Consider the following 15,734-nt stretch of genomic DNA (forward strand, 5'->3'; position numbering starts at 1 on the left):
TCAATTTGAATCAAAATACTTGAATATATTGAGGACAGCATTTACAAATACAAATATAATTGTACAATTATGCATTCAGATTTTTGTTTTGATATGTATTCCTCTCCAAATAATCATTCATGTGGCCTCAGTGTTTGGAATTCCTTGGGATGTAACAGGTACTCCAGATTCTGGCTAGGAGACTTATCAGCTCTGTAGGTGGCTTCTTCCATAGCATGTCGACCTATAATTACATGCAGTTCATACAGTAAATAATAGTGTACCTTAATATATGCAATAAATAAATAGTTTTCATTTTTGTATAATGATTTCATTACCTCTTCCTCTACATTGAGTACCTTTGCAGGAAGCTGACATGCACCAAAACTTGAACATTTATTGCTCTGTGTCACATACTTGTGGATCCTTTTTTGGGGGGAACATGTTTTTTTTTTTTTGTGGAACAGAAAATCATTTGGAATTGGTGGATGGGAAATGTTTGTTCTTCTTCATCCAAGTTTCTTGAGACTGATCAAGGTTCATAGGTGGCTCAGTTGTCATTTGCACTGTGTGTTCATTCGTTCACTGCTGTGTGTGTGCAATTTGGATGGGTTAATTGCAGAACACAAATTCCAGTATGGGTAACCATACTTGGCCACGTCACGTCACTTTCACTTAAAATTTTGGGAGGGGAGGGGCTGAGAGCCGTGGGAGCCACCAAGCCTCACGTTCATGGTTCTCAGTCCCACCCCATGCATTACAATGATAATTATATATTTAATAATCTTTAATTTAATTCAATAATTTCTCATTAATTCTCAGGACACTGCTCCACTGATCATGTGCTGGTTACCCCACTGCACACCTCAGATCACTTCCTGCTCACTCTTAACCTCAACATGGTTCCTGACACAACACATACCCCTCCGCATGTCATCTTTCGATGTAAACTAGGCTCACATTCACCCTCCAGGCTCTCTGTTTTACTTTCATCTTCGCTTCCTTGCTCTAAACAGTTAGCATCTCTTACTCAAACTGTCAAACACATCTTACCAACAAACATACACTCTTTCACATCCTTCTCTCCACTCTCTGAGTCAGAAGTCTCTAAACTCATCCTTCCTAAATCATCCTACTACTTGTCCACTTGATTCTATTTCATCTCATCATATTTCATCTCATTCACACTGGTGTTTTTCCCTCAGCATTTAGACAGGCTCGTATAACCCCACTACTTAAGAAACCCACTCTTAACCCAACTCTTTTAAAGAACTCTTTTCCCTTCTTCCTTTCATAGCAAAAACTCTTGAACGAGTTGTGTTCAACCAAGTCTCTGCCTTTCTCACACAGAACAACCTCCTCGACAGCAACCAGTCTGGTTTCAGAAGTGGACATTAAACCGAGACTGCCTTGCTCTCAGTTGTTGAAGCCCTAAGACTGGCAAGAGCGGTTTCCAAATCTCCATTACTTAACTAGCTGGATCTGTCCACTTCTTTTGATATGGTCAACCACCAGATCCTCCTGTCAACCCTATTGGCAAAGGGCATCTCAGGAACCGCACTCCAGTGGTTTGACAATTACCTCTCAGACAGGTCCTTCAAGGTATCTTGGGGGTGAGGTGTCCAAGTCGTAACATCTAGCTGCTGGGGTGCCTCAGGGCTCAGTTCTTGGACCACTTATATTCTCTGTCTACATTTTGTCATTCAGAAACATGGCTTTTCATATCACTGCTATGCTGATGACACTCAACTCTACCTCTCATTCCATCCTGATGATCTGATGATAGCTGCTTGCATCTCAGCTTGTCTAACAGACATTTCTTGCTGGATGAAGGACCATCACCTTCAACTCAACCTTGCCAAGACAGAACAGCTTGTGGTTCCATCAAACCAACCACTTCATCACAATTTCACCATCCAGTTAGACACATCAACCATCACTCCTTCAAAAACAGCCAGAAACCTTGGAGTTGTGATTGATGATCAGCTCACTTTCTCAGACCACATTGCTAAAACTACCCAGTCCTGCAGATTTGCTTTATTCAACATTAGGAAGATCAGGCTCTTTCTTTTGGAACATGCAATACAACTCCTTGTTCAGGCTCTTGTTCTGTCCAGGCTGGACTATTGCAATGCTCTCTTGGCAGGTCTTCCAGACAGTTCTATTAAACCTGTACAATTAATCCAGAACATGGCAGCAAGATTAATTTTTAATGAGCCGAACAGAACGCATGTCACGTCTCTGTTCATCAATTTGCACTGGCTACCAATAGCTGCTCACATACAATTCAAGACATTGATGTTTTGAGACTCTCTCTCTCTCTCTCTCTATATATATGTGTATATAAAAAACACACACCTTGTTATGTGTATTAATTTACAGCGATTATCGTCCATTTGATTGCATAGACACTATTTAAACTAAACTGAGCTAGACAATGACATCTCTGAATTCAGTAATGAAATGCCTTTAACTGAAAATTGAGTATTTAATCTTATCATTATACATTACTGACACTCTGTCTTCCAATTTGATACTGTTAAGTGCTTTGACACAATCTGTATTGTTAAAAGCACTATATAAATAAAGGTGATTTGACTTGACGTGTACTGCGTTAGGCTAACCACGACTTGTCATAGCACTTGCATTTTATTGTTCTTTTGTTGGTTTTGATTACTTCTATTGTCATCACTTGTAAGTTGCTTTGGATAAAAGTGTTTGCTAAATGATTGAACATAAATATGTGGTTTGTTTATATAAACATTGTGTTCACAATGATCTTTTGTTTTTTGTTGTTAATTATCAACAGCATATACTAACGTGATAATCAAAAATGTTGTCACTATACATTTACATGTAATTAATCAAACAACATGAAGCACACACAATCTTAAAGTTTTGCTGTCCATCCTGAACCTAACCACAGGTTCTACTCTTCACGACAACGGTAACACTACAAAACCAACATAACAGAAACTTCTGTAAATCCTGAAACTGGGAAGTGGATTTCTAGTTCCCAGCATGCTTTGCATAGGGCTAGATCAGGAGTGTAAATCTGTAAATTAAGTACTGCTTAATGTGTTTTTTAGTAAAGGGAAAGACTTTTTAAAGTTTGTTGTTCAGCTATTTTTGACATTTAAAAGAGTTTTTGTTTATGCCGATTTTTGAGGTTACCATTATTGTGAAGTGTAGGCCTTGTGGTTAGGCTATGGCTACATGAGCTAAAACTGTTGTTTTAAGACTTGACAATCTTTTTTGGTTTGTTTTAGCTCATTTGCAGGCTGAAAAAGATTGATGTGAGAGCAAGTGTTATGTTGGATGTTTGTTCTTATGAATAAAACAAAAATACATCAATTTAAAGCCAATCACATGACTTATATGGTCAGCATTTCTATTCTTCCCGATTATATAACACTTATGTGCTTATAGTAGCTAATAACCTAGTAGTAATCTAAGCACAAACTCCACTCTTCACCACAATGGTTAAAAAACATATATTTGTTAAATGTTTAAAATAAGTAAACATTAAGTTCCAACAGGTTTCTCCATTTTCATAAAAATGCAGAAAACTCACAACTCTGCAAGGGCACCAGTCTGAACATCAACAGCACTGGGTGGATCTATATGAGTGAATTGTGTTGAGAACATTCACAGAATATGTGAAATGAAACTGATGTGATCTCATTAAATTAGCATGATTTTTACTCATCAGTACAATTAACTAAATTTAAGTTCAAATAAATCAGTTCAACTGTATGGAAATAAGTGTCATAATTTCATTAATGCTTCAGCTGTTCTGGTATTTTGACACAACTCCTCCCGTGGCATCAAGATAGAAAGACACAGGAGACCTACTTTGCAAATGATGCAAGAGAATGCTGATGACATACTCTGTGTACAAATGATCAATGAACAGATTCATACTGAAAAGTTGTATGTAGCCTGGTATTTTGAAGTATTTTGTGGCACATTCCTTGATTACTGTCTGCATTAACTATATTTATATCATGATGTCAGAGTGAATGGAATCCCTTTTCCTCATTTCTGAGCCTATTACTTTTAACTCTTTTTTATTGAGACATTGTGTCATGTTCCCAGCCAAGAGTTGCTCGTTTGGTGTTGAGTGTGCTGTAAAAATGTTGACTGGGTTCATGCGTTAGGGTCTTTGTTATTTTTCCTCTTTTTAGGTTGGTTACTGGCCTAGCCTTTTTCTCTGAAAGTTTGTGTTGTATATCTCCATTTTGTTGGACTAACATGTTTACATCTTGGCCCAGTGCAGCAGGATTATTTTGGATTGTGAAACAGGGTCATTATGTGTCAACTCAACCAGAGGTCCCCAGTTCAAATTTTTGATTTTGCTAATATTTTTTTCTGAAGAAAGACAGACATGTATAGTGATGAAAGCCAAAATATTAAATGTCATGGATGAATATTTACTAAGTAATCCACTATTTTGTAGAGGGGATCAAAATGGCCATTTTCACCTGAGATTCAGAGCCAAATTACAGGGGGTAAAAATGGCTTCAGAAAAATGGCAGCATCATAATGTAATTTTTACACAGAGATTGGTAGGCATGTTAGTAAAATCTGTTCACTTTAGCAATCTTTTTTGCATTATGTGCCAATGGTGACCATTCAAAACTGGGGAAACAGCACTTTTCAAGTTTTTTTCTCCAAAGTTTGCATGCCTGTAACTCAAGAAGTATAAAGATATCTTGATGCCCTTTTACATATTGGGTCTTAACAAACATTCCGTTTGACATCTCCATTTTTAAGGCCCTATATAGTTCGGTTCCAGAGATATTGGAATTTTAATATGGCTTCAGATGTAAATTGTTAAAATGTACATATTTTCAGTGGTCAAAAACCAAATGTGACTCAATTTGCAAAAATATGATTTTAGTTTGGAATCTTCAATTTCCAGGCACTACATTATTCAATCCCAGAGATATGGGGACCTCAATCAGGCTCCATTTTCAGATTGTTGAATATTACATTTCAGCACTTGAAAACCAAATGTTGGTCATGGTCACTTTGTATACAGCTGATACTTAATGTATTTTAAAGCAGAATGTCTGAAGAATAAGTAATGTTGAAACTAGGAATGCGTCTTGTTTCCCTCTATCAAAATAATTGTATAGGACATACCTGTTTGAGTGTCATAAATATCCCAATATCCCTGTATGGTTTAATCATACACCTTGGTGCAGCTCCATGTCCAAATTGTTGTGTCCTACACATTTTCACACCAAATGTGGTTTTGTGTTTATCTAGTTATCATTGCTGACAATGCAAATAATAACAGTAACCTAGTGTTTAGGAATGTGCAGTGTGACATGATCAGGATTAATTGTTGACTCTAGATAAAGTATGAACAGTGTGAAATGTACAATAAGATTACACAGGATCCCCTTTAGCACTATAACTATGCTCAAATTATATAACAATAAAAAAGAAAAATAAATTATAATAATTAATCCAGGTTAGGCAAATCTTGGTTTATTGATGTGAATGCAATGTGTGGTAAAAAGTAGCAGAGTTTATTGAACAATCTTAGTTGCGTTTGTCTCAATGCTCAGACTTTGTCTGATGAGCACAAATTCAACAAGTAGTATTATACCAAACTGATTCACAACAACATCCCATTAACCTTGAGTTTCCATAAACATTCCCTGCTATCTCTTATTCATACAGACAAAACAGTTCATTAAACCCCACAATCCTAAAATTGAACAATAATGGAATTGCATAAGCAAGAAAAACAAAAATAAATATGAAATATAGAAGCATAATAAAATTAATAAGTAAATAAATGAATAAATGTTAAAAGACTTAATGATTTAAATGATAAATGATAAAAATAACCAAATGATAAATGGTATAAATGTGTAATGACTAATGATATATGAATAAATTATTATAAATGAATAAATGAATGAATAAATGAACAGTTTGCATTTGAGGATCCTCAGAACCTTTAGTGCCATACTGTGTTTCCACATCTGCCACTTCTGCAGCTGTTGTAGATCAGTTTAATCAATTACTAAAATTTCAAACACATTTAGATTCACCCTTCTGTTATGTCATACAGTGCCTTGCGAACGTATTTTTTTTGTTTTGTCACATTTTATGTCGCAACCTTATGTTAAACTGCTTAAAAAAAAAAAAAAATCCACATCAATCTACACTCCATACACCATAATGGCAAAGCAAAAACAGAACTGTCACAACTTTGTAAATTTATAAAAAATAAAACACTGAAATAAGTACATTGCATAAGTATTCATACCCTTAACTCAGTACTTAGCTGAAGCACCTTTAGAGCCTCAAGTCTTTTTTGATGCGACAAGCTTTGATCATCATCATCTGGCAATTATCTGCCATTCTCTCACCTGTTCACCTCTTAAGCTCTGTCAGGCTGGATTGGGGCAGATGCACATTTTCAGGTTTCTCCAGAAATATTTGATTGGGTTCAAGCCCAGGCTGTGGCAGGGCCACTCAAGGACATTCACAGAGCTGTCTATAAGCCACTCTTGCTGTGCTTAGGGTCATTGTCCTGTTGGAAGGTGAACCTTCTGCCCAGTCTGAGGTTCTGAATGCTCTGGACTGGGTTTTCATTAAGGTTATCTCAATATTTTGCTGCATTGAGCTTTTCTTCTTCTCTGACGAGTCCCTCAGTCCCTGCCGCTGAAAAACAGCCCCACAGCATGAGACTGCTACCAGCACACTTTACTTTTGGCATGCTACTCTGCAGGTGATGATCAGAGCTGGTTTCCTTAAAACATGATGCTTGGAATTCAGGTTAATCAGACCAGAGAATCTTGTTTCTCACAGTCTGAGGGTCCTTTAGGTGCTTTTTTGCAAATTCCAAGTGTGTTTTCATGTGTCTTCACTGAGGAGAGGATTGAGTCTGGCCACACTGCCATAAAGCCCAGATCGGTGGGTGTTGCAGTGATGTTTGTCCTTCTGTAGGTTTCTCCCATCTACATATATGATCATGGAGCTCGACTAGAGTGACTATCAGGTTGTTGATCACCACTCTAACCAAAGCCCTTCTCCATCAGTTGCTCAGTTTGGCCAGGAGGCCAGTTCTAGGAAGAGTCCTGGTTGTTCCAAATGTCTTCCATTATGGATAATGGAGGCTACACACTTCTGTGAAACTTCAATGCAGCAGAATTTTTTTTCTGAACTCTTCCCCAGATGTGTAATTTGATGCAATCCTGTCTCTGAGCCATACAGGCATTTTTATTTTTGTTTTTTTTTACTTCAGGGCTTGGTCTTTGCTCTAATATGCATTCTCAGCTGTTAGACCTTTTATTAAGACATGTATGCCTTTCCAAATCATTCCCATTCAATTGAATTTGCCACAGGTTAACTTCACTCAAAGTGTGGTAACATTTACAAGCAAAATGAATACTCCTAAGCTAAATTTCAACTGTCCCAGATAAGGGTATGAATACACATGCAATGGAATCATTTCAGTTTTTTTATCTTTAATAAATTTGCAAAGATGTTAAAAACCGGTTATTTACTTTGTCGTAATGGTGTATATAGTGTAGATTGATGTGCGGAAAAAAGTAATTTAAAGCAGTTTAACATAAGGCTACAACATAACAAAAAGTGAAAAAAATGAAGGGGTTTGAATTCTTTCACAAGGCACTGTATACACACACGCACACACACACACACATACATATATGGCTGTGGCCAAGTGCAATGGATTCTATTTACACTAAGTGAAAATAGCAGTATATGTTAATGATATGCTATTTACACTATGTTAAAGTAGCAGGATTTTCTGCTATTTATACTACTTATTGCAAATAGTGGCAATTATCTGCACTTCAGTATTGTAGTACATTATAAAACAGTATGCAATAACATATTGAGTGTAAATTATAATTCTAATTTAAATTATTAAATGGATGCAACCTCATTGGGATAATAAAGCCCTCCCTACACCTACCCTAACCAATACTTTATTTTCAACTTTTTGATTATTTCCTTAGCTTTCCTATGAGCCAAATGCCTTTCCGATGCGATATGAGAGTTTGGCAAAATGCGGTCTCGAACTCGGGTCGATCACGTCAAAAAGCATGCATTTTATGACATACGCCACTGGAGACACACTCTTATATTCGTCTTTTATAGTATTGACAATCCCAATCACACCTTGGTGGGCAGATTTAGTGTAAATAGCTTCTGCCAATAAGAGGGGATATTTGCACTTAGTGTGAATAGACACTCCGTTTTGTTATACAATATATATAAAACAAAACTCCCTGTTGAACAACTTTGCAATACATTTATTTTCATTAGTGTATTTGTGCATCCCGAGCTGAATAGGTTTTATAATCAATAGAGAACAAAACTATAGATTTGATATAAATATGTACTTTTAATAAACACTTTACTAGAAAAAAAATGCTGTATGAATGCAACAGTAGTTTCCTCTGCTGGACAACAGCTGCCACCTTGTGGGGTATTTTGACTTGAGTACTGTGCTGTTACAACAGTTATGTGTCTGACAAAGCAAGTTAATACATATCCCTTTGTAACATACAAGATCAAGATGATAAACATTCCTGACACATCACTACAGTTAGAATTAATAACTGAACATGATAATTAGAAAATTACAAAATACTTTAATATTTATAATTGTTTAAAATGTTTTTAAAGTATGTGTTTCAGCTGTTTAAAATGCAAGAGTTTGTCCAAATAAACCTCCTCTCTGATGACTTTAGTAGCATGGACAGTAAATCGTTGCAGGCTGTAGTGATCCAAACATGTTATTTGTAGACGGTCCCTCAGATGAGCGATGACGTCACGACACTCCACAGAGGTAAGTGTGTTTATCAGCGTCTTTAAAACGTCGAGTTCTACAGAAAAATGTGTTCTGCTTTGTGCTCATAGTAGTCGGTAATGATAACTGACCGAAATTAGCCTTTTTTGATGCAGATTAACAAAGTTATTGAACGCGGAAGTCCGAATATGCGAATATGAAACCAACTTTACCCAAGTACATGATTGTGATCAAGTCCAACCCTGTCCTAACGGGGCTTCGCTCATGATTTAATCAAACATCTCTGTCAGGTCACGCGCATCGAGGACCGCAGAAACGTGCGCAGCTGCAAATGATGCAGTTTGTTATGGCGACCAGGATCTAGCACAATGTTTATGTGTTTCTTTCCACAAAGGACGCATCTGGTGGATCAAACCAAATCATTACCTATGTTCAAAACCTAATGTTTAATTTTTACTTCTAATGTTTGCTAAACGAGTTTAAATAGGCAATATACGTAAAAACAATGCTGTAAATGAAAAATAAAGGAAAATAAAGAAAGTTATCATGCAAACCAGTGGTTGTGGAGTATTTTACAAATGTTTAGAGGATTTAAGTTAATCTGTAAACGTTATTTCATGTATGAAGTAAAAAATAAGCTAGTATTATAATAAAAACGAATCAACCCATGAGCTGGGTTAAATCAACCCCCATATGGGTTCTGTCCTATATTTACCCAGCCCTTGGGTTAAAAACAACCCAAATTGGTTTGTTTTTAACCCAGTATTTTTTAGAGTGTAGGATATGTTGGAATTCAGTTAAAGTTAGAAAAAGATCCCATTGACCTTAGTCTTAGATAAAGATGCACATTCTTTACTTTATTTTTCAGTGTACAATTAATATTTCTCACTGACACAAATCGCAACAACTTGCTAACTTCTTGCTCTGTTTATCTGAACTAGTCAGTGATTACATTTGGATGAAACTTTGATCACAAAGCACAGAAATAACAGGTCACACTCATTTACTCTGTGTTTTCTTCAGAACAGAACCCTGAGCTCTGATAATTTAAATTAGTTGTAGGCAAAATAATCTAATATGCATCAGCCTTTGGGTAGCACTTTATTTTACAGTAAGTGTACTTCCCTGGTACATACATGGTAAATATCTTGTACCTACAGGCCAATGAGTGGTAACACAAGGTACTTACCTGAAGTGTATGTACATGGTAACAAATAAGAAACACGGCTGTACTTAACAGTCGTACATGCATGGTAATTAGTTTGTACAGACCATTGTGGGTAAGAACGGTCACTTACAGGCAGTGCCCGTACATGGGAACTAATATCACCTTCTATCAATTACTCAATAAGTACCTTGGTCCATGTTTATACCCCCCAACTTGAGTACCGCATAACTTATTCTGTACATTAACTAATAGGTACATACACCAGTACTTGCATAGTAAGTATATGGAAATAGGACTGTAAAATAAAGTGCACCATTTTACATAAACATTGCACAGGAATTACCAGGTCTTCAAACTTTGTAAGCAATGTTGTGGAGAGCAATTTAGCATTAACGGTGCACAAGCAATTGAAACAGTCCTCTTTTTATAAGGTAAGGTTAGGACTTACCAAGATTACCGTATATATCAAGTACAATATGTGTCTTGTTTGTTACCACATAATACCACATTTTTCCACTCACTTGCCTGTATAGGTACAAGATATTTACCATGTATGTACCAGGGAAGAACACGTATACTGTAAAGTAAAGTGCTACCAGACTTGGTATGCCAATAAAGACTTTATATGCCAGTAAAACAGATGAAGACATTGAAGCAAATAAATCGGTGGTAAGAGAAACATCATAAATTACTAATATCCCAGTCATTCCTGTAGCTCAAATAGTAGAGCATGGCGCTAGCAACGCCAAGATCATGGGTTCGATTCCCAGGGAAAGCAAGAGCTGATCAAATGTAAAAACTGTAACTTGAATGCAATGTAAGTCGCTTTGGATAAAAGCGTCTGCTAAATGCATAAATGTAAATGTAAATGTAAATGTCATGATTAACCAGCAAATTATTTACCTTACAGAGACTGACGTTATCAACAGACAAGGATAATGGAACGTAAGATATTACATTATCTCACAATATCACTTAAATGAACAAGAATTGATAAAGCGTAGCATTATAGTTGATAATTTTCCTGTTTTTCTTTTCCTTTTTTTTTGCCAGAGAGAAAGATTGTGCTTTTTGGGAAAACAGGAGACGGCAAAAGCAGTGCCGGGAATACAATTCTTGGAGAAAAGGTGTTCACCACTAAAGCTTCAGGTAGTTCTGTAACAGATAAATGTGTAAGAGCAGACGGGACGCTCGACGGAAGAAAGATCACAGTGATCGACACACCTGGAGTCTTTGACACAAATCATGATGATATGGAGATAAAATCTGAGATCCTCAAAGCTCTGATTGACTGCGCTCCAGGCATCGATGCTTTTGCCATGGTCCTAAAGGTTGGAAGATACACAAGTCAAGAAAAGGAGGTGGTACAGAAATTCCTTGACACATTCAAAGATGAACACGTCTTGAAACACACAGTGATCTTATTCACTTTTGGTGATCAACTAGAAGACCAAACCATTGAAGAATTTGTAAAGACCAGTTCACCGCTACAGGAGCTTGTTGATAAATGTGGAGGTCACTGTCACGTCATTGACAACAAATACTGGAACAACTGTCATTCAGCAGACAAGAGCAACAGAGTTCAGGTGAAAAATCTGCTGGACACCATCGACAAGATGGTGAAAGAGAACGGCTGCTACAGCAATGAGCTTCTTCAGATGTTGGAGAGAGAAATTCAAGAGGAAATGAAAATGAATAAGAACTTGCCTCCAGAAGAGCAACGAGAAAGAGCAAAGAAAATTGTTCATGAAAAAATTATAGAGAAAATTACAGGAGCATTGACAGGGGTGATGATTGGTGCACTTCTGGGCGCAAGTGTTGCATTAATTTCAGTTGTGGCTATATTACAAGAAATTTTTCCACTGTTAAGGTCCCAGGTAGCAGCTGCAGTTTTGGGTGCAGGAGTAGTGGCAGTTAAAACAGCAGCGGCAGGTGGAGCAGCAACAGCTGTCAAGGCTGCAGTCGCAGGAGGAGCAGCTGCAGTTGAAGCTGCAGTCGCAGGTGGAGCAGCAACAGCTGTCGAGGCTGTGGTTGCAGGAGGAGCAGCTGCAGTCGCAGGTGGAGCAGCAACAGCTGTCGAGGCTGCAGTCGCAGGAGGAGCAGCTGCAGTTGAAGCTGCAGTCGCAGGTGGAGCAGCAACAGCTGTCGAGGCTGTGGTTGCAGGAGGAGCAGCTGCAGTCGCAGGTGGAGCAACAACAGCTGTCGAGGCTGTGGTTGCAGGAGGAGCAGCTGCAGTCGCAGGTGGAGCAACAACAGCTGTCGAGGCTGTGGTTGCAGGAGGAGCAGCTGCAGTCGCAGGTGGAGCAACAACAGCTGTCGAGGCTGTGGTTGCAGGAGGAGCAGCTGCAGTTGAAGCTGCAGTCGCAGGTGGAGCAACAACAGCTGTCGAGGCTGCGGTCGCAGGAGGAGCAGCTGCAGTTGAAGCTGCAGTCGCAGGAGGTGCAGCAGAAACAGGAGCAGTGGCTGGAGGTGCAGGAGCAGCAGCGGGTGCAGGGGTTAGTGTAGGTACGATCTCTGCAGGTGTTCTTGGAGTCGCAGCTGTTTTAGGAGCTGTTGGAGGAGGAATCACTGGATGGAAAGCGGCAGAAGAAGCTGATTCAGTGCGTGACGCAATGAACAAGGCAGCAATGGCTAACTATGAGAATGCAATAGCTGTGGTTGAGAAAATACAAGAATTTGTTACACTTACTTTAAAAAATAATGATAATAAAAAAACATAAATACATGTTGAAAATAGATATTTCACTGTAAATTTGTAATTCTTAAAGCCTGCAAACCGATTGCCTTCAAAAAAAAAAGTAAAGTGGAAAAAATAAATAAATATATATATATATATATATATATATATATATATTAGTAATTTGTACCAAATAAGGCTTATTTAGTGTTGTTCACTTACACACAAGTTCTGATCAGAATTAGAATTTTAACTAAGGATTAAGTGCTATATATTATGTATGTATTTCAAACAACACATTTATTTAAGTTGAGTTAAATAATGTAACATTTCTTGCAACTTGGTATTTCTTAGTTGTATATACTTGAACATCAATATAATTTACTTGCTAAAACCATGCAAACCAATTGCCTTAAAAAACAAATAAGTGTTACTCCAGTAACTTAAGTGCTTCAAACATCCATTATACATGAATGAAAACAATGTTCCATTCAACACACAAACAATTACACATACATTTAAGGTAGTGACACAGTTTAAAGTTAAATGTAATGTTTTTTTGTTTTTTTTTTCTTCTACAACTGCTGTTGCTATTGTGGTTTACACCAACAATGCTGTTTTAATTTGTATCAGAAACATTTTGAAACAAAGCAAACCCAATTTGATTTAGGGTATGCTTCTTGTAAACAGAGGAGGCGGCAGTAGGATGAGCTTGAGTATGGCACTGGGTTGGCCGCACAAGTTACCACTGGTTTATATAATTAAAGTTCAAAAAGTCACTTTAGTTTTTTTTTTCTTTTTTTTCTGTTCCAAGTCAAGCATCACACTTTGAATTAACTTGAAAGTGTTTTTCATGGCATTAGGGTAATCCAAATGTAGGACAGTCTGGAAGCAAACGGTTGAGGTCTGTTCTTTGCAGTACTACCATAAACAATGATGGCAAGGTAGAGAAAAATTGAAGAAGTACATCTTCATCTATGACAGTCAGCAACCCAACAGATACTAGTGGCCAGACTGCATCAACATCAGACACCTGTATAAAACCAAACAAAAACACTATTAATAGGGAAATGTGGATTATGTGTCGTGCCTCCACTGCCATGCCATTGGGTTAGTCCACCCAAAATGTAAAATTTATGACATGATTTACTCACTCATGACTTTCACTCATTTTCAGAACACAAATGAAGACATTTTCAATGAAATCTGAGAAATTTCTGTCCTTCAAATGAATGTCTGTTCACCCAAAACCTTAGACAGCTGATCATATAAAGTGATCATATCTGTTTAGAAGACTTGAGCTGCTTTTCCACCGTCGGTCCAAACTATTCTGGTTGCTTAACCATTCCATTCTGTGCCGATTCGCCTCAGCCAATACGGATGTGGTTACATTTTTCACTGTTGGGCTGATAACAGAGTCCTTTGGAAGGCAACACAAATGTGTCAGTCGTTGCCTTGGTAATGCAAGAGTTTAGATACAGTACAATATGTAAATAGTGACAGTGTTATGAAGGATGGGGTATTTCTTTTAATTTTACTAGTAACTTGTGTTTACTTCACTTAAATAGCAGCAGAGAAACTGGTGGCCAGGGAACAGACAGATGAAAAATCAGGTATTTTACAGCATGGTTCAGTCTGTTTGGCTAAGAATTCAAGACCAAGAATTGTTTTGTAATCAGACCATGCCTAACCAAGTTCAAGTGGAAATATAACTAGACCTGCTCCTTACCATTCTTAGAACCGTTTGGCCAAACAGTGGAAAAGCGCCTTTGGATTAAACCGCTCCATTCATATGCATTTGTTTTATGATTTCTTTAGGAACATTTTGAAGTGTCCGATTTACAGACTTTCAAAAGAGGAAAATAAATCTCTCTCTCTCACTTTTAAAAACAGCTTCATTGGTGTTATTAAGATGAACAAAGGTTTTATGGGTTTGGAATGATATGACATGAAGGAGGTAAAATGGCAGAATTTTCATTTATGGGTGAACTAGGTATATAATCAACATTAATCTTTATACAAGTATCTCAGTAATATACCCACAATTATGTGCTTCTGTAAGGTGTAACTATGAGAACAAAGCAGGTTAGTTTCAGAAGTATCTGGGGTAATGACAAAGTAAAACAGGTAGGCTTCAGATGGGTGTGTTGTATGCCTTAAAACAATACTCATGTAACAGTATGTAGGCCTGTATATATTTTTTTCTACATCTTGTATCGTGTGTGTTATATGCTGCACAGTGTTCAGTTCAAAATATGAAAATAAATTCTACCATTTTTGTGACTGCATGCCACTGATATTTCAGAATGACAGAATGAATTGTCTTTACATTTTATTTGGCCAATATTTTCAAATACTATAAAAAAAGATAAATAGGATATTATTTGTTATGTATTATGTATTATATTATTTGGCTGAATTGTGCTTCATTTATGTTGTTTATATATACACATACATTGTCACCCTCTGTACGCATAAAGCTTTGTTTTATGTGTTGTTGACTTATATATGTATGTGTTTATTGTGATTGTTACTTTTATTCATTCTTTTACTCATTTATTCATGTTTCCTGTTGTTGTCAGTAAATAAAATATAATTATTTCATTAATTTATGCATTAATTCATTGCTTGAATGAAAATTGAGATGTATTGACTTTGGCTGCATTTGTCTAGTGTATATTCATGCATACCTATGGCATATTATAAAAAATAATACATTTTGCTTGTTTTACTAAAACATAATTTTCAGTAAAAAAATGAATTATGTATATATTGGTAAGCATTTATCATTACTACAAGTTCACGCGTCAATGAGTAATAAAAGAACAAGTAGCTGCATTCTGATTACTTTTATGTCACTGATCAGGCTTTTATAGTCCTGTGTAGTTTGGGGTAACCAAGGGTTTTATAGGTTTGACTGAAATAATAATAACTGACACAACAACAAAAACAAACAAACAAACAGATAAAGTCAAAAAGTAGCTGTTGATAATATCTAAACATCTATCCAAATCCAAATGTAATACAATTAATTTATGTGTGATGACAATTTCTTGGCAACTAGGGATTGTTACATAGAGATATTCAGGCATCCAGTGGCTATA

At 36.8% G+C, this 15,734-nt stretch overlaps 1 protein-coding gene across 2 annotated transcripts; it reads left to right on the top strand.

The window, feature by feature from the left end:
* Positions 1-8,787: 8,787 nt before the first annotated feature.
* On the top strand, positions 8,788-15,238 carry LOC131543222 (uncharacterized). 2 transcript variants are annotated; one of them, XM_058780354.1, is made up of 4 exons: positions 8,788-8,824; positions 10,864-10,898; positions 11,007-11,954; positions 12,012-15,238. In XM_058780354.1, the coding sequence occupies exons 2-4, from the start codon at positions 10,892-10,894 to the stop codon at positions 12,671-12,673; spliced, it is 1,617 nt and encodes a 538-aa protein (XP_058636337.1). In that variant the 5' UTR covers positions 8,788-8,824; positions 10,864-10,891; the 3' UTR covers positions 12,674-15,238. The 2 variants fall into 2 exon arrangements, with proteins under 2 accessions (XP_058636337.1, XP_058636335.1); XM_058780352.1 differs by having other exon boundaries at positions 11,007-15,238.
* Positions 15,239-15,734: the final 496 nt, after the last annotated feature.

This window comes from Onychostoma macrolepis, chromosome 07, assembly GCF_012432095.1.
Source record: "Onychostoma macrolepis isolate SWU-2019 chromosome 07, ASM1243209v1, whole genome shotgun sequence".
Lineage (NCBI taxonomy): Eukaryota > Metazoa > Chordata > Actinopteri > Cypriniformes > Cyprinidae > Onychostoma > Onychostoma macrolepis.